At 35.1% G+C, this 20393-nt stretch overlaps 1 protein-coding gene across 1 annotated transcript in view; it reads right to left on the reverse strand.

Annotated features, from left to right (window-relative positions):
* The window catches only part of BRCA2 (BRCA2 DNA repair associated), a 55015-nt gene that overhangs the window by 32886 nt on the left and 1736 nt on the right, over nt 1-20393 (reverse strand). Inside the window, exons 3-11 of the mRNA XM_069601587.1 lie at nt 18008-18253; nt 14169-14277; nt 13499-13548; nt 13367-13407; nt 13050-13161; nt 12056-12105; nt 11693-11801; nt 7866-8969; nt 1307-6271 (exon numbers count right to left, since the gene is read on the reverse strand). Coding sequence (XP_069457688.1) covers nt 1307-6271; nt 7866-8969; nt 11693-11801; nt 12056-12105; nt 13050-13161; nt 13367-13407; nt 13499-13548; nt 14169-14277; nt 18008-18253 — 6786 coding nt within the window. The remainder of the gene's footprint in view (nt 1-1306; nt 6272-7865; nt 8970-11692; nt 11802-12055; nt 12106-13049; nt 13162-13366; nt 13408-13498; nt 13549-14168; nt 14278-18007; nt 18254-20393) is intronic.

A 20393-nucleotide genomic window follows, 5' to 3' on the forward strand; every position in this document is an offset into this window, starting at 1 on the left:
ATAGTGAGGGAAATGAAACAATGATGCTATTGAGAACATTTAGTAGAAACCTGAGGTTGTTATTCCTAGGCATAAGGCCAACCTACTTTAGTGCACACATGAACAAAACAGGATCCTATAAATAAAGACATTATTTTCTATAAAAGAATTATGAATATCTTTAGCATCTGCATCTCAGAATTTTGCACTAGAGAAGAGCAACAATACGGTTAAGTATTGTAAACTTACTACTCTGCCTGTAACATGAACTTGGTATAGAATGTGGCATGGATAATACTTGATTAAGGAAGTCTGTATCCACCAGGATGACTTAAGGGCAAAAATGTACCAAGTATAAGAATGAACTGACCATCTTCAGTGTCTTTCTCTATAATGTGAAGGGCCTAGACAAGAAGACTTGTGAAAACTCAACTACTCTGTAAATCTAGAGTTTTTAAACAGGATTGACGTGCTTCAGATCATTCACTTAAAAATTGGAGTTACTTTTGCCATTTACTTTAATTGTAACTAATCAACAGATTAAATTATTTAAGATTACTCCTAGTCAAAGATACTAACAGAAAAAAAAAATCAAACATCCAATTAACCTCATAATTGAACTGAGTTGTTAGATATACTCTATTTAAAAGAGAAGTCAGAACGTAGTCCAAATGGCATTAAGATTAGAATACTATTTACTAAAAACAAACTTATCTTAGAATACTTGCTAGGTGGGGAAAAAAAAAAAAAAGGCAAGCTAACCAACATCTATAGTCAGAAACCAGCTTTTAAAGTTCTTAATAGCCAGAGTCTGAAACTCTGTTCTCTCTCCCCATCTCTATGTGTATGTATATAAACATGACTCAGCCAATGACTTCCTGGTACACAGACTCAGCGATATCAAGAATGAAACCAAACTACACACACAAGTCTGAAAAATGTACTTAGTGTATAATTTCCTGATTGTTACAAGCTAGCATACCAGAGGGAGAAGGCAATGGCAACCCACTCCAGTACTCGTCTGGAAAATCCCATGGACAGAGGAGCCTGGTAGGCTGCAGTCCATCGGGTCGCAAAAAGTCGGACACAACTGAGTGACTTCACTTTCACTTTTCACGTTCATGCATTGGAGAAGGAAATTGCAACCCACTCCAGTATTCTTGCTTGAGACTCCCAGGGACAGGGGAGCCTGGTGGGCTGCTGTCTACGGGGTCGCACAGAGTCAGACACGACTGAAGCGACTTAGCAGCAGCAGCATTGTACCAGAATTTTAAGGACTTAATTTAGAAAGCGACTGGGAGACCAAAAGGCAAAAACAGACACTTACCAACTGTGATAAGTGCACCTCCTTTTCTTTTTTCTATTCTTGAATTTGACAAAACTGTTTCCTCATTTCTGTGGCATGTTAAAGGAGAGTGTTTCGCATGACTTGGAAATTCACAATCTGTCAGCTCACCATCTTCCATAAAAGCTTTGGCAATCTCCACTGCTTCTGTTTCAAAATAGTTCTCTGGGTCTTTGGAGTCAGTAGAACAAGTTTCTGTATTTGTTTTCACAAGATCAGGAAAAGTTTCAGTTTTCCCAATTTCCTTTTTTATATTTTTAGGCAAAGTTTGTTTTTTCCCCGTAAGATGAATGTTGTCAATGTGTGATACTCTGGTTCCTAATACTGACTGTTGTTGGTCTTGCTTAAATTCAGAGAGATACGACGAAACTTTAATAGAGTGATTATTTTCTGAAGAACCACTTTCAGTGTTATAGTTGTTTGATAATTTAAATTCTTTATTGTAGGCTTTTTCCATTTTGGAGCTTAGAGAGTGTTCTGGGGTTCTTTTATCAGTACAAGAGACAGGAAGTATCTTTGATATATCTTGCCTAGAGGTAGGTGAATGCTGGAGACTATATTCAGTTTCGATTAAACTGAATTCTTCAAACATTCCCTTAACTTTGCATAAGGCACTCTCAGAAACTGGAACGTGTTTTCCACTTGCTGTACTAAATCCAGAGAAAGCAGATGATAGTAAATTTGGGGGGTTATGTGCCATAGTATTGTCTTTTCTTGTGAATATGTCTGAATGCTCATTACTTTCAAACGACACTGTGGAAAAGAGTTGCTTGGCACTGTCTTCTGACTTAGAAAATACCTGTCTTGCTTTTTGTAATGCAGAATCTGACACTTGGACAGATTTTCCACTTGCTGTGTTAAAAATCCCACAAGCATTCATAGAAGAGACAGACCTGGGATGGTTTCCCATGTTAAATTTACATTTATCAGAAGTTTTCAAATCAACATGACGAAGTGGTATCTCAGAAAGTTTCTCCAATCCAGAAATACTTTGGTCATGCTGTAAAATCGGTTCACTTTGAATGTCAGGAGAAACATCATGTGAATGCATATTATGTTCTTCATTATCTGGAGAGTTAGGGAAAATAACATCCTCTGAGTCACCCAATGCCTTATGAGAATCTGTCACAGTTTTCGTTTGGTCAGTGCCTGATTTAGTCTCAGTGTTTTGCTTAATATATATGTTCCTGCAGTTGTCTGTAAACCTCTCTCTGACTGTTTCACCTGAAACAAAGGCTATTTGATCACTTGCTGTACTGTATGCAGGTGGTTCAGTCTCAAAATTATTTGAATTAGATAAGGCCACTTCAACAGCTGTCTTTTTATTTTTGCATGGTGAAAACTTAGTCATAAGTTTCAGAACACAACTATCTTTGTCTAAAGCTTGTGGGTTTATGTTTGTTTCTCTTATGGTAGGTATTACTTCAGAAAAACTAGTGTTTTTCCTATCTTTGACATTCTTTACTACTGGCTCAATGCCAGAATTATCAATTTTATTTTTTGAGAGATACTCTGATTTATTAAATCCCTCACTGGAATGACAAAAATCAGAATGATATGAATAGCTGTTAGGCATGTTGTTGTTTAAGGAAGTTGAATCTTGCTTTTGAGAGAGGCTTTTGTCATTTTCAGTTATGATACTGTTTGAACTGTTTCCACAAGAAGGATTTCGTACATAATCCCCAGTATATTCCTTTAAACATATAATTTCGGAGGAATTTGTTTTTTCTGGTTGATCATTCAATTCTCCTTCTCTAAGCCATTTCTGGGCTTCAAGTAGTGAAGCCTGACTCACAGAAATTTTTCTACCATGTCCTGTGTAAAACGCTAAAGCTGAGTTATCAATGGCTGAAAAAGTGGAATGGTTTGTGTAACAAGATAAAGGACTTTTTGCAGTTTCTTCTTCCATATTTTCATGTACTTTAACTTTCAGAGAGATACTATGTGATGTGTGGAGATTTTCAGTTTGTCTGTGTAAATGATCACTTAAGAACCTGGGTGGCATGGCAGTCTCCTCAGAAACAAGCTTTTTCTCCTCTAGAGAATTCTGCATCTCTTCATGCTGTGGGGCAGTTACTTTAACTATCTCACATGCTAAGTCAAGCCCTTCTTTACAAACCTCTTTGTTCTTTAGCATCTTTGCCTCTTGATGGATAAAACCAGTCACTTCACTATTGTCTTGCTTTGTTTCGTCAAAAAGATTTTTCACTTTGTCCAAAGATTCTTTGGCAATTTTTACTTTTTTCCCACTAGCTGTATGGAAACCCAACATGGTTGGTTCTCTGATCTTTTTGAGTTCACATTTTTCTCTTTGCTGGAGTGTCAGTATTTGATTTTCAATACCAGCTGGGCTGCTTTCTTTCAACATTTTGTTTTTGAACATACTGGTTTCCTCATGACTTGAAATGTCTATTTTGTTGATATGTATGCCAGAAAGTAATTCAGAATTTGAGGAATCTGAAAAATGATTAAATTCTTTTTCTGTACATTTTTCATCAAAGAAATTTACAACTTTATTTAAAGACTCCTTAGAAACCCTTATGTTTTTCCTACTTGCAGTCCAAAAGGACAAATCAAAAACACCAAAATCTTTTATATTTTGCCTCATCTTATTAGCAATTGGCTCCTTTTTATCTGACTTATTAAATGTTTCTTCAGCTTTCATAACTTCCAAACAAGTTAAATCTGACAAACCTTCTTTAATTGGAATGTTTTCCTCCTTCATTAAGTGATGAGATAATTTCAGATGTATGTTGTACTGATCAGTATATGGTAAGCCACTTTCGTCTTTATGAACATAAACTGTATCATTTTTACTTGAAGCACAGCCATCAGATTCTCCTAAATTACAAACAAAATCAGTACATTTGTTATCTTTGTTTTCAGTATTTCTCTTGAAATCTTCAGTATTTTCTTTGACAAAAATGCTGGTGGTCATTTCAAAGTTACTTTGTAGTATCAGTTGGCATTTATTATTTTCCTCACTTAAATTTTTATCATTGCTATAATTTTCTACCTTAAACATAGAAACATCAGAATCATTACACTGATCTGAAGAGAAACTTCCTGGATCTACTTCTGCAGGAGTTTCCTCACTAACTTTCTCAATGTCACTGAACAGCTTCATGGCTTTCTGCAATGCTTCATTAGAAAAATTCAATTTTGTGCCACGAGCTGAATAAAAGCCCTTAAACTCTTCTTCACTTTTATCTGTTAAAGAACCAGAAACACTTTTGTTACACTTGGTTGTTGACAAGCAGATCAACTTTTGCTCATGTCCAACTAAACCACATTTCTTGCTGTTATCTACATGACTGAGAGATGGGACACTGGCTGTGAGATGAAGATCAACATCTTTCTGCTCCTCAGAAGTGGTATTCGAGACAGGCATCTGGGTTTCAGGCATTTCAAATGGATTACTCTGTAATCTGTGGCTTGGTTTTCTGAACTGTGTAAATTCAAACTGACTTCCTGATTCTTCCAATATTGTAGAAAGTTCTGTAATTTCTGCCTTCTGGCTGGGTGTTAAATTATGGTTTGAATTGAAGTCTTGCTTTAAAGATAAAACTGGAGGAGTCGTGTGACTGTTTTCACCATCAGAAACAACTGCACCATTCTGCACATACCCACACACTGTATCAATTGACTGTGAATCATGATCATGAGGTTGGCCTTCTTTCTTTTGATTTTCTAATGATTTTACACTTTCAACCCAAGCTAAGCTAGCAGGATAATGTTCTTCAATATCCTTGAAGAGCGTTTTGCTTTTCTTGATGTTGTGTTCAGAGAGTTTTATTTCTTTATTAGAAGCTGTTCTGAAGCCATTTCCAAAACTGTGACCTGAAGTCAAATCTGAGAGTCCTGCCCATTTGTCCCCGCAAAAGTTATTTCTGTTGGATCTCGTATCTGTATCTAGGGACACATCTGGCTTTGAATCTTGACCTAAAGTCATCTTTGGTTGTTGCTTTATACTATTTCTATTCTTCTCTATAAGATCATGGACTATATTTGATGAGACGGAATCTTTTGTAATGGACACTTTGGCTGCTTGTCCGCCATCCATATCTGTACTTGTTACTATGACAGAGTTCTTAAGAACAGGTTCTTTTAAACAACTGAGGTCTGCCTCATGAATTTCCTTAATGTTTCCTAAAATAGGAATATTCCTTTCACTAGTTGTTTGAAAGATATAATTATTTTCATTGTCTGGGAAAAGTTCTTCAGAGTTTGGGTTGACAGTTCTTTTTGAAATTAAAGTAGTTTCTTCCTGGTCTTTATGGATGACTGTGAGATTCATATTTTGGTAGCATTGTACTTTCACAGAAGGTGATGCTCCTGTTATATATTTTTCAGGTGACAACATCTCAGGTTTCTTAGAATTTTCATTTAAAACACATGTTTCTTGATTCTTTTCCATGGAAATATATTTAGTTAATTCAAAACCTGCTTCACAATTCTTAGATTTTATTTTCTCTGACATTTTATATGATTGTTTTCCTCTAGAAATCACAACTGGATTTGACAGAAGATCCTTGGAGCTAGGAGTTAAAATGGTGGTATTCTCATGGTCATGTAAAAAACTCTCCTGGAATTGGAAGACAGTATCACTACATTCCTCTGAATGTGGCAATTCAGGGCGACATACTACAGGCAAGACTTTTTCCTTTATATCTGAAACACCTTGGCTTTTTGGATTATCTTCACAATGCTTGTCCTGCAAGCATGACACATAATCAGTTTCTGTGGTTATAAATGACTGCCATTTTTCTTTATTAATGTTTGTTTCTTTACAATAAAGATCCTGAGATATTTTTTGATTATTAGAAGAACTGCTTTCATTATTAAAACATTTTCTCAGAACTGTCCCAAAAGAGCTGGTTAAAGACAAAGATGGTTCTTCAGAATCATTCTGTGAACAGTTTTTTTGGACAGAAGAATGCAGTGAACCTAAGCATGAAGACACAAAGTGACAAGATAAAATTCAAGTATCATCAATCACATTCACTAAATATTTTAAAGATAGTGTCTAAAAAGACAGTGTCTGAAACAAGAATTACATGAAAAGCAAGAAGTGAATGTCAAGTTTAAAGGAAAGAATTCTAAATATTCTCTATTTTGAAGTTATTACATTTCCCAACTAAAGATACAGAGGACCTAGTATTTTTTAATAATATTTATCAAGTCAATTAAAATTAGTATGTAGCTAGCTACCATAAGTAAAATTCATAGTGTTTTTGTTAGAAAATAACATTAGAAAAGAATTCTTTGCTAATATTGATGTAATAGGAGTTAGAAAATCAAGGTAATGAAAAGCAACTAAAAAAGTAACCATTTCCTTTGGTTCAGTCTTTCACATTGAAGAAAACCAAAAAATGAACTTTAAAAACAGGTGCTACACATGAAGGGCCTGAAATATTACTTAATCTCAATTATATATGCAAATATTTAGTTAATTTTATTGACTTTCTGGCTTCCCTGGTGGCTCAGACAGTAAAGCGTCTGCCTGCAGTGCAGGAATCGAACCCGGGCAGGGTTGGGAAGATCCCCTGGAGAAGGAAATCTATTAACAAGTCAAAATTATTAGTCTCATTTTATTTATTCACTAACCACTGTTTTATTGGTTTTATCTCTGATATATACATTTTCCTCTGGAAATTAACCTAAATCTCAAGCAGTTCTGTACTCCAGTTCCACCAAGCCCATTGTTCATTAAAATACTAACACCCACTCAAATATTCTCAGATTCTCAGAGGGAGATAAAATCACCTTTTAATATACAGTATGTATGTGTTAAGTCATGTCTGATTCTTTGCAACTTAATGGACTATAGCCACCAGATTACCCTGTCCATGGAATTTTCTTTCTCCAGGGGATCTTCTTGACCCAGAGATTGAACACACATAAGAGCTACTGATAAATAAACTTTTGCTCAAATAAAAAATGGCTTTTACTATGCACACTCCTGACACCAAGATTTAGTAATAACTCTAAGCAACCTCTAACTATTTAAGAAAACTGTGTAACAACAACAAAAATGTCACTATTTTATGACTGCCTTACATTCAACTTAGCTAACAATTATTTTTTTCTATTCTTTACATGCTTTAGAGAAAATACATATTAAATAGCACAACATATTAATAGAACTGTCCAACTTGCATATAACAAATACTGAAAATTAAAGCAGGAATTAAGTAGCCAAGTTCTTGGTGCTTATCAATCACATGCTGTCTCAACAGTTATTATGATTTTATATATATACATATATATGTGTATATATATATATACACCATGCAAATTGATCCAACAAGTTTGAATGGAATGATTCTGAACACTGGTAATCAAAGGCCTAAACAACAATGTCTGATATGGAATATATAGATTTTTTAAAAAATGACAGAAGACAGACCAAAAAAATTATAGAATGAAAGTAAGCAGTATGTTTTTAAATAAGGTTAAAGAAAGATACACGTGTTCAAATTAGAAATTTATCACCATCCATAAAACTATATATACTATTTACATACACACAAAGAGGTACCTGAATCAACATTTGTAAATGTATGTGGTGCCTCCAAAGGCTTTGCTTCAAATTGGGCTGAAGAATTAGTTAGTTCTGATTCTTGGTCTTTCTGTATTTTCAGTTCTTGGTAAGTTGTTTTATCATTTATAACATAAATAAACTTTTTTGTTTTCTTTTTCAAAGTGGATATTAAACCTGTGCTCTTCAAAGCTTCTGAAGTGTGTTTGGTAGTGGCTGGCCAGCTCTCATTATCCCCTGAACTTGAACATAGAAAATCCTCTTTCTGTGAGTAAATAGTTTGTATTTCTGATTCACTTTTAGAGTCTTCTGGTTCTTCTTTCAAGTTTGTATCAGTCACATTATTTGAGAAATCTTCTCTAAGTATCTTTTCAGGAGATTCTCTTATCCTGAAGGTAGATTTTTTGATGCCCTGAAGTGGAGAAGAGTCAGTTAGTGTTTGCTGTCCCATAGTAGTGGGATCTTCATGAGATTCAAGACACCGCCCTTCATCTGTCTTGTTTACCACTGTTTCCTTATTTAATATCTTCACTATTTTTGATATGCTTGAAATATGTGGCAAAGAATTTTCTAAAGTAATGAAGTTGGTACACTCTTTCTCTGTGCCTATGAAGTCTTCTTCTGAATTAGTTTGGTCACAAGAAATATGCAGTAGAGACGTTTTCTCCACCTGGGTTCCATTTAGACTCGAAAGCGTGAGCTGAGACCATTCAGAGACTGAAGATGGTACAACTTCCCTGGAGATTATGTCAGTTCCATTCCCAATGGGCTTTTGATTTATTACATTTGAATCTAATGGATCACTGTCATTTGGTTCTGTTTCACATACAAATGAATGTTTACTTTCTGTCATTTCCTTTTTAGCTTCTTCACAATCATCTGTTTTTGTTTCATGGAAGATATTTTTCCTAGTCTTGCCAGTTTTCGTTTTTTGTAGCTTTTTTGTTTTGTATTTAGAAACACATACTGGCAAACTATCTTCTTCAGAGATACCTGCAACTGTTTCATGTACTTCATCTTCTAGGACGTTTGGCAGTGACTTTTCAAAATGGTCTTTGCAGCTACTTACTTTACCAAATGAATCCTCTAATATTTTCTCCAATCCTGTTAAAATTTATAATGTAAGTATTACTAATAACATTTTATAACACAACCATATAATTTATATTACCCTCAAACCTTTTTCATAGAAATAGTATAAACTAAATAACACATAATTTAGCATTTGAAGAGTTATCCTGAATGCTAGCTATGTTTTGGGTAGGGAGACACCAACCTTGCCTTGTTCTGGTCAAGACTGATTCCAGTGTACTCACAGCCTTTTATTCACACTCAAACTCTAATAACCTTTCTTTAGCAGGTCTATACAATAAAGTTTACTCAATTTTACTAGATAAACACAATTTAATATTAAAATTTATCAAATTGTAAGTTCCTAATTAATTTTGTGGCCCTACAACCAACAGTAAAATCTGATTTTATACAAACACACACACACACGATACCCAATCCTACACATTTATACAGTTATACACACATACTAAGAACATGTAGTGATCAAGACCATCCCCAAGAAAAGGAAATGCAAGAAGGCAAAATGGTTGTCTGAGGAGGCCTTACAAATCTGAGAAAAGAAGAGAAGCTAAAGGCAAATGAGAAAAGGAAAGATAAACTGATTTGAATACAGAGTTCCAAAGAATACCAAGGAGAGATAGGAAGGCCTTCCTCAGTGATCAGTGCAATGAAATAGAGGAAAACAATAGAATGGGAAAGACTAGAGATCTCTTCAAGAAAACTAGAGATACCAAGGGGGCACAATAAAGGACAGAAATGGTATGGACCTAACAGAAACAGAAGATAATAAGAGGTGGTGGCAACAAAACACAGAAGAACTATATAAAAAAGATCTTAATGACCCAGATAACCACCATGGTATGATCATTCACCTAGAGCCACACATCTTGAAGTGAGAAGTCAAGTGGTTCTAACGAAGCATCACTATGAACACAGCTAGTGGAGGTAATGGAATTATAGCTGAGCTATTTCAAATCCTGAAAGATCATGCTGTTTAATTGCTGCACTCAATATGCAAGCAAATATGGATAACTCAGCAGTGGCCACAGGACTGGAATGGACCAGTTTTCATTCCAATCCCAAAGAAAGGCAATGCCAAAGAATGTTCAAACTACCGCACAATTGCACTCATCTCACACGCTAGCAAAGTAATAATCAAAATTCTCCAAGCCAGGCTTCAATAGTTCATGAACCGAGAACTTCCAGATGTTCAAGCTAGTTTTAGAAAAGGCAGAGGAACCAGTGAACAAACTGCCAACATCCACTGGATCATGGAAAAAGCAAGAGAGTTCCAGAAAAACATCTACTTCTGCTTTATTGACTATGCCAAAGTCTTTGACTATGTGGATCACGACACACTATGGAAAATTCTGAAAGAGACGGGAATACCAAACCACCTTACCTGCCTCAGAGAAATCTCTATGCAGGTCAAGAAGCAACAGTTAGTAACTGGACATGGAACAATGGATTGGCTTCACATTGGGAAAGGAGTACATCAAGGCTGTATACTGCCACTCTGCTTATTTAACTTATATGCAGAGTACATCATGCAAAATGCCAGACTGAATGAAGCATAAGCTGGAATCAAGATTGCTGAGAAAAATATAAATAACCTCAGATATGCAGATGACACCATCCTTATGGCAGAAAGATAAGAACTAAAGAGCCTCTTGATGAAAGTGAAAGGGGAAAGTGAAAAAGTTGGCTTAAAGCTCAACATTCAGAAAATGAAGATCATGGCATCCGGTCCCATCACTTCATGGGACATAGATGGGGAAACAGTGGAAACAGTGTCAGATTTTATTTTGGGGGGCTCCAAAATCACTGCAGATGGTGACTGCAGCCATGAAATTAAAAGATGCTTACTCCTTGGAAGAAAAGCTATGACAAACCTAGACAGCATATTAAAAAGCAGAGACATTACTTGGCTGACAAAAATCCATTTAGTCAAAGCTATCATTTTTCCATTAGTCATGTATGGATGTGAGAGTTGGACTATAAAGAAAGCTGAGCGCAGAAGAATTGATGCTGTTGAACTGTGGTGTTGGAGAAGACTCTTGAGAGTCCCTTGGACTGCAAGGAGATCAAACTGGTCAATCCTAAAGAAAATCAGTCCTGAATATTCATTGGAATATTCATTGATGTTGAAGCTGAAATTCCAACCCTCTGGCCACCTGATGCGAAGAACTGACTCACTGGAAAAGACCCTGATGCTGGGAAAGATTAAAGGCAGGAGGAGAAGGTACGACAGAGGATGAGATGGCTGGATGGCATCACAGACTTGATGGACATAAGTCTGAGTAAGCTCCAGGAGTTGGTGATGGACAGGGAGGCCTGTCATGCTGCAGTCCACGCCATCACGAAGAGTTGGACACAACTGAGCGACTAAACTGACCTGAACTGAAGAATATGGAACATTCCAATAACCTGATTGAGTAACTTTTGGTGTATCTGCAACCATGCTTACTTTCTAATTAGAGATAAGGTCTTAACATTTTGTTAATTCTAAGTCTTATTGTGCATCTCCAAGTTTTGAGTTATGGGTTTTGTGTCGGGGTCACAATAGCATCTTTGAATAGTATTATCCTAGCATGACGTTTAAACATTTTAATCTAAATGAAGTTAGTTTCTATTCTCAACACCTTCAGTAATAAAGAAAGGAGAATTAATGTTTTTTCTCTTTAAGAAAAGATGAGCAATTATTTCAATGATGTCAGTTAAGAACAGTCATTCAATTAAACAGAAGGGCTTACCATGACTTTCAGCTTCTGTTTGATTTTTGTTGTCGCTGTCTGGCCCAGGAGGAATAAACTTATTATTTTTCAGACTTTCATCATGGTTAGAAAAATATGTTTTCAAAATCTGCAAAAGTTATATTTTAAAATCACTAGTATAGAAATTCTCACTATGCACATAGTATATTCAACTTATTCTTAAACAGAGAGACAGTAGATTTTCATAGGAAGTCAAAGAAAATCACATATAGAAACAGGTTTAGAGACTTTCCTAAAGGCTTATAAAATCATAAATTAAAGAATGAAAAATTCAAGATAAATAATTTCTCAAGGCATTCAAAGCAACCACAACAATTTAATCACTTTGTAATATTTACTTACAGTAGTAGTATCACTAGGAAACACAGCTGCAGATGCTTCCTCATCTTGGACTGTAAATTAAAAAAACAGTTCAATTTACCTATACTGTATTATACATCATACACTAAAATTAATGTAAAACTTCTGTATTTTTCAGTTAGACCTCAAAAGAAACATGCATTGTTGGGTTAAATAACACATTTAAAGCAAAATGAATTAATCCAAGTATAGTAATTAGAGAGGTCAGTCAACACAGTGGATAAGTTATATTCACATTTCCTTACTACCACTGATAAGCTGGTAAGAAACTATAGTTTGATGATTCTAACTTGAAGATAATACTGTCCACAAAGGCTTAGAGAATCAGATTAAGTTGTGAAATCATGATTTAAAAGCTAAAGCTTGTAGATTTTAGTATATTTAGATAATACAGTTGAAAGGTATATCATATTAAATACTTCTTACTTTTCAACATGCTTTAACCTATATTATTTCATCTAAGCAAGAAAAGAAGACAGTTAAATGCCCAACTAAAGAGGAATCAAAATGTAATGATAGTTTTGCTAAAGTAAAAAAAATCCTGGTTTGTATATAAATTAATTTGATGCCTCTAAAACACTATTTGCTTCCCTGGTAGCTCAGATGGAAAAGAATCCACCTGCAAGGCAGGAGACCTGGGTTCGATTCCTGGGTTGGGAACATGGCAAACCACTCTAGTATTCTTGCCTGGAGAATCCCCATGGATGAAGGTGTCCGGTGGACTACAGTCCCTGGCGTTTCAAAGAGTTGGACACAACTGAGTGACTAAGCATGGCAAAATACTATTTGATTCACTTGAGATTTATCTCAATCAACACTACATAGAATAAAATTATTCTGAAATAGTAATATACCTAATGAAGATAGATTCTCTAATCTGGTTACTAATTATCTTTTCATATAATTTTTTAACAGCAGCATTATAGGTGACAATTTATCAACACTGTCTTATAGAATATACATTTACGGGTATTACCTATGAGCACAGTAGAACTAAGTGTTGGTGGTGTGGCCAAAGAACTTGACCAAGACATATCAGGATCCACCTCAGCTCCTAAACTTTCAGAAATACGTTTCGGTGTCTGACCCTGAAATAAGGAAAATCGTTTATTTCATAGAAGTGAACAGATGCTTGAGAATTTTTCTATTCACTTATTTTTTTTCATGTATCACTTATTGAATGCCTACGCGAGTCAGTAGGTACATAACTGTAAGACTCAGGGCAAAATTACAATAGCATTGGCAAATTCTCAATTACTACATAGTACTATACAGTAAAAATAAACTATTTACCTTTATGAGCTTTGGTGTATGAAATAAACTTCCACATACCACTGGGGATAAAACAAGAGACAAAACTACTAAGTTTTATATTTATTAGAATTAATAGTATATGAAAAATAAAAGGCCTTGTTTTAATCATACCCGACTTTTCTCTTTGTGGTGTTACATGTGTACATCGCAGAACAACAGGACTAAAAGGAAACAAAACAAATCCCTCAGTTATTCAAAGAGAATGAAAATAGCAAAAAAACACAAAATACTAATCTTATTTTAAAAAAGGAATCCCAGTCATATCAATTAGAATTATACTAGTTTGTAATTTCTTAGATTACTTTTTAAAAAAGGAAATATCTCATGAAGAATTAAGTAACCACTAAGTTATGTTTAAAATCCCCATTGAAAGTAATGTATAAAGTAGTCACAAATTTTAGGTGCTAGGAATTGTATATTTTGAATTTAAAAATTATATAAAGTGAATCAAACTCTCTGCACAGATTCAGAGTATACAAATTATTTTAAACTGGATATTTCAAAGGCATTGCTTTTCATCATTTATTTTTGTTACATAAAAATTCCACAGATACACAGAAAAACACTGAATTAAATGTTATAAGAAAAACAGAGTAAATGTTTCTAACGTAAAAATTATTGTATTCAAGGATTTTTCTAAAAGGAAATTATTTTAAAATAGAAGATCCTCTACTAGGCTCTAAGGCAAGATATTACAATGATGATTAGATTCATCTCTATAAAAAAAATATCATATATAGGAAAATGTTTCCTTTATTTTAATATAGTCACTTCATCATACCTTTCACTAAGAGAGGAATTTGGAGGTGGGCTGATAACATCATTTGCTTGATTGATTTTAGCCTTCACCCTGCAGCAACTTTTGTGTTTACTGTTGGCAATATCCTTTCCTGAAACATACAATAATGCAGTGAGGATGTATATGTTCTGGATTGTGAATTTTTATTCTGTAGAAGTATTTAAAAACAAGTCTCATCTATACTGGAAGGAGAATATATGGGGAATTCAGTCTGAAGTGAATTCCTTTCCAAAAGTGATGTCTCAAAGAATGTCTGACTCCATTCAACATTTATGTATATAAATGCATAAAACACTTTGAATACAGTTCAAGATCAGTGGTTTCCAGGGGTCTAGGCACAAGGAAGGGTGCATAGGTAGAACACAGAGGATTTTCAGGGTAGTGAAACTATTCTGTATATATTGTAATGGTGAGTATATGACATTACACATTTGCCAAAGTTCAAAGAACTATACAAAAAAATGAACCCTAATGTAAACACAGGATTTTATTTAACAAAAGGTATCAATACTGGGTCAGCAATAAAAAGAAAACACAAAAGAATAGAAACTGTGAGAAATAAAAAGCAAAAAAAAAAAGAACTGGACAAAACAAAGTTCACATCCTAATATTTTCCAAATAACTTGAGGATCTCATATATAAGCAAAATGATGGTTAAAATAAACTCATGTGATTTTATGCAAAAGGAAAGACTTATAAGAAGAAGAAATAGCAAACTTCCTCATGGAATTTAATGGATAATTAAAAATATATATTTTAGATATTAGAAGTGAACTAAGTAGGTGAAAAATAGCTTAAGTCTTACATTTCAATACTGAATTTAAAGTAAACTTAAAAGCGAAAGGTCTTAAGACTGGTCAACAGAATTATTAATGTACTATAAGCTTAAAAAAGTTAACGCTTCTGCTGTGAGTCCACAGCAGCCTTATTAATTCATTCCTATCCTTTCCTGGTTATAGAAAGACCAATCCCAGCATATTACAATTAGAAAATAAACCACCAACTCTAGGTATGTCTTTCAAGGTTCAGTTAATTCAGTATATGTCATTTTACAGAGCTTTTCCTGATGATACTAAGACAGGTGGCTGTTTCCTTTGCTATGCCCACAACACAGTGCTTTGTACATGCTCCTATTATAACATACACCAACCAGGATATTTGTGTATTTTCTCCTATACAGGACTGAGGTCCAAAGGTCAAAGGCCATCTTATTCATGTTTGTATCCTTAATGCCAAGCAAGCTACTAGGCACAAAGCAAGCACAGGATGTTTGCTGAATGGATGATTCCCTTTCTCAAATGGATGATTTCCACATTTCATTTGTTTCATGTTCCCTAAGGCTCTATCCTAGCCCTCATCATGATCAATTTTCTCACCACATGTGATGACTTTTTCACTTTTCAAACAGAGTTGATTCCTACAGCTTTCTCTCCCACCTGTATTCTGTCTTTAGCTTTAGACTTATATTCCCCAAAAGTTCTCAGGACATCGCCACCTTGACATCCCAGTACTATTTAAAATTGCAGTCCAAACCTACCTTTTTTTCAATCCTTTCAAACCTCTTCCCTCTCAAACCAGCTTTTCCCCCAGAGCTTACAATTTCTACGAATGTCACCACTATGTTCTCAGTCATGCCCTGGACCTATGATTTGATCCTTTCTTGTGAATTCCCCGTATTAAGGTTAATGCAGGGTCCTCTATTTCTACCTTCCATATCCACTTTCATGACCATTATTCTAACTCAGGCACTTGCCTCCCGTCACCTGAAACATTATATATATGCCTGCTAATTGATATCAGTCCTGGGTATTCATTGGAAGGACTGATGCTGAAGCTGAAACTCTAATACTTTGGCCACCTCATGTGAAGAGTTGACTCATTGGAAAAGACTGTGATGCTGGAAGGGACTGGGGACAGGAGGAGAAGGGGACGACAGAGGACGAGATGGCCGGATGGCATCACCGACTCAATGGACATGAGTTTGAGTGAACTCCAGGAGTTGGTGATGGATAGGGAGGCCTGGCGTGCTGCGATTCATGGGGTTGCAAAGAGTTGGACACGACTGAGTAACTGAACTGAATTAATCTCAATGCCTGCAGTCTTGTCTTCTATGAGTCACCAATTAGTTTAAAATGTACCATCATAACCTCTATTTCCAGAGATTTTAATTGAACAGATTCAGATAAGTGCTTGGAATTGTTTTTTTCAATCAGCATTTCAGGAGAGTCTAATGGTCCAGGGATCACATTTTGAAAAGCACATCTCCAAAGACAGCTGCCAAATCTTTAGGCTTTCTAAACAAGATATTCATTTATTCTACAAATACTTACTGAACACCTACTATGTATGCCATTAGGTATACAATAACATATAAGAAAATCTTTGCCCATTACCTACACTCCCTTTCATGTGTGCGCTTCCTAATACCATGAGTTTCCTCTTTCATAGCACTTATCATAGGACAATTGCTTAAGTAAGATTCCTTCACTAGAAGCTAAGTAAGTGAAACAGAGACTACTTCTTAGAAGCTAGGAAGTATACTTCCTAGAGAGATGAGTCAAGATCTGAAAGACGAGTGTCAATTAGCTAGGCAAAAGCTTAAAAAGTAAGTACTAGGCAGTGGTAACAATATGTAAAGAGCCACAGAGCATCAGTTCAGTTCAGTCGCTCAGTCGTATCCGACTCTTTGTGACCCCATGAATTGCAGCACGCCAGGCCTCCCTGTAGTTCCAGAAAACAAAATTCAGTATCACTGAATGGTAAACTGAGAGTGTGTAAAAAGGCAATTATGGCAAGATGAGGCAAGCATTAATGAGAACAAATTATAAAGGACCTTGTAGATCATATTAAAGAGTCTGGATTTTATCATAAGGGCAAAAGAAGGTAATCATAGGTTTGAAGCAGGAAGTAGCATGATTAAATTTACATTTGTTTTTTCTGTTCAACAACTTATCAAATAAATTTAATTTCTTTAGCCTAGCATTCAATGTCTGCCACCGATCTGCTTTTTTTTTTTTTAAGCCTCAGGTTATTTACTAGTCCTTTTCAAACATACAGCACTCCAGTCTGAATTACTTGATATTAACTTCACAGACTACATATTCTTCCTCATGTTCTTCCTATGCCTAGAACATGCCCACTCTACTCCATCTTCCAATTTCTGAATCTCACTTATTCTGCAAGGTTTAATTCAGTTGAATTATTCCCTTAACTGCCCTCAATACTATTTATGCTTTCTTTCTTAATTCTCATTATACTTTTTGTACTTTTCTTCTGACATGTACCACATTCAACCTTAAACTGTACAAAATTTGTATACTGTTAGCTCCTCTTACTAGAGTACTACTCCAAAGAAAGAGTATGTTACTTAAGCAAGTGATAAATATATAATCTTCTTCTAAGTTGTAAACACCTGGCATGCAGGCCAGAGAAAGTGCTACCAAATCAAAAGACATTATAGCTATTGTTAAAAAAAAAAAAACCTCTGTCCTCTTTGACGGCCTGCAAAAATAGTTTAGTTCAACATCAAAACAAGCCCTAGGTTTTTCTATACAGGAAAGATATAATTTATCAAGTCTCAGTGGGCAGGATATATTAATCAAAGGAAGGACAAAAAGGAACATTTATCAAGGACCTACATTATTTTATTTAATCTAAACCTAGGTAGTATTTTAATCATTTCCACTTTTCAGGTGAGGAAAGTGGCCAGAGAGATCGATCTGACCAACCTGATATAGTTAACAACAGAGCTGGGATTTTTAGCACAGGTCTGTCTGAATTACTGGTCATATTTTCCTAGTCAACTACATCACATTACTTACCTGAATCCGATCTGAATTTATGTAATTCCTTTAAAGGAGATTGGTACAGTGGCAGAGTTAGACTTTGCTCTTTGAATATTACAGGAGTTGAAGCCAACTGATGATAAGGTTTCCTTTGTGGTGTTTTAAATGGGTTTGTTTCGTAACTGCTGATTTTATATTCTAATTCTTCTGAAAGTTCAGAATTACAGGGTGGAGCTTCTGAAGAAAGTTCTTCAAACCAATTAAGGCTTATTGGTCCTAAATCTGTAAGGAAAATAAAAATCGTGACACAATAAAACCCATGAGCCAGTGAAGATTATGATACAGAAAAGGGTGCTTGAGATTTTGACTGTGAATTACATTTGCTGCTGCTGCTAAGTTGCTTCAGTCATGTCCGACTCTGTGCAACCCCAGAGATGGAAGCCCACCAGGCTCCCTCCTCCCTGGGATTCTCCAGGCAAGAACACTGGAGTGGGTTGCCATTTCCTTCTCCAGTGCATGACAGTGAAAGTGAGAGTGAAGTCACTCAGTGTCTCTGACTCCTAGCAACCCCACGGATTACAGCCTATCAGGCTCCTCCATCCATGGGATTTTCCAGGCAAGAGTACTGGAGTGGGTTGCCATTGCCTTCTCTGGTGAATTACATTTAAGACATACTAATTAACATATTATTAACTGGAGGATTTTTGCAGAAGCTAACACCAGTGATTTGTTATACAAGTAAATACTGAAGCTTCCCTGGTCAGTAACGTTTGTGTAAGAAAGGCGTATTAACACTTATTTAGTCAATAATGAGTTCAACAAGTTCATTAGTCTGTTATGAATCTGTAGCAAGGTAGAACAGAAATTTTTTACAAGATTATTAGCTATATTAGCTTTTTAAAGTTTTCTTTTATATTCACGATTCAGAAATAAAAATCATCCACAGTAAGAATGCAACCCACAGATACAATACTACATAAATGGCTGTGACAAGTCTATAGGTACACAAGACATATAGACTCACAAATCAAGCGGAATAGATTCTCTGTTAGAGAACAAAATTTCTCTTATGTTCTATACTTAAAGTAGTGGTTCTCAAAATGTGGCCTGTGGACCACTTGAGGGGAGGTTCCCCAAGACCCTTTCAAGGGGTCTGTAAGGTCAAAACTGTTTTCATATTAGACATCATTTGCCTTTTTCCCAATGTTGACATTTACAGCAGTGGTGGGTAAAACTGGTGACAGCTTTGCCTGAATCATGGCAGTGGCCACAAACTGTACTAGGAGTTACTATATTTTTCATCACCATGAATTTGTTACAAAAAACCAAAAAAGCAAGTTTAACTTAAAGTGTCCTTAGTGACAAAATGGAGAGCACACATAAAACCATTTCTGCATACTGAAGTACAATAGTTATTTGGAAAAAGCACTCATGTGATGAGTTGTGAGTTGAATTAGCACTTTTCATGGAAAGCCATTTTTGCTAGAAAGAATGACTAAGTTATTCTGAGTTGGGTATTTGGTGGACATTTTCTTGAAATGTCCTGTTACTGCAGGGAAAACAACAGTTTGCTGCCAAAGATAAAATGTGAGTTTTCAAATGAGAATTAGAACTTTGTTCTCTGTCAGCTTGACATCTTCCCAACCTGAAAAGACTTTTCTGATGAGATCAGTGAAGTAACCAATGTGATTTTTTAATAATGTCTAATGGAATGTGTCAATATTTGGTATATTTGTGTAATTCAGAACATCAGTATTTTTCAAATAATCAAACCATGGATGATGTCACAACATGGGTAAAAGATTTATTCAGGAGCAAGAAAGACTAATTGAATTTAATGTAAAAAGAGTACAAAAAATTCATTACATGGTTTCAGATTCCACATTGCAACTTTTAAGAAACTCCGACTTAAGTTTGGTATAATACCAAAGAAAACTACCCACAATAAAGTGAAAACAGTTAAAAACACTCCTTTTTCTAACTACATTTTCTGTGTAAAGTATGGTTTTCTTCATATACTTCTATCAAACAATGTATTGTAAAGAATTAAATGCAATTCTTTGAAAATGAGCATGAGAATCCAGCTATCTTCTATTGAGCCAGATGGTAAAGAGAACTGCAAAATTTTAAAGTAATGTCACTCCTCACATTTTTCTTGGAAAAGTTATTTTTCATAAACATATTATTCATGTTAACATGCAATGAATTTATTTTTGTTATTAACTTAATGTTTTTAAAAGCTCTTAGTTTTAATTTCTAATATGGTAACCTAGATAAACAAATACTCTCAGTCCTCAATCATTTTACGAGTGTAAGGAGAACTGACAACTTCTGCTATTATGTTACTAATGCTTCTAACTTGCTAGAAAGTCTCTGCTTTAAAAACAGTGCCACTCATCAAGGGGCCAGTTTCCTCTTTATC

The sequence above is a fragment of the Ovis canadensis genome, chromosome 10, assembly GCF_042477335.2.
Source record: "Ovis canadensis isolate MfBH-ARS-UI-01 breed Bighorn chromosome 10, ARS-UI_OviCan_v2, whole genome shotgun sequence".
NCBI lineage: Eukaryota > Metazoa > Chordata > Mammalia > Artiodactyla > Bovidae > Ovis > Ovis canadensis.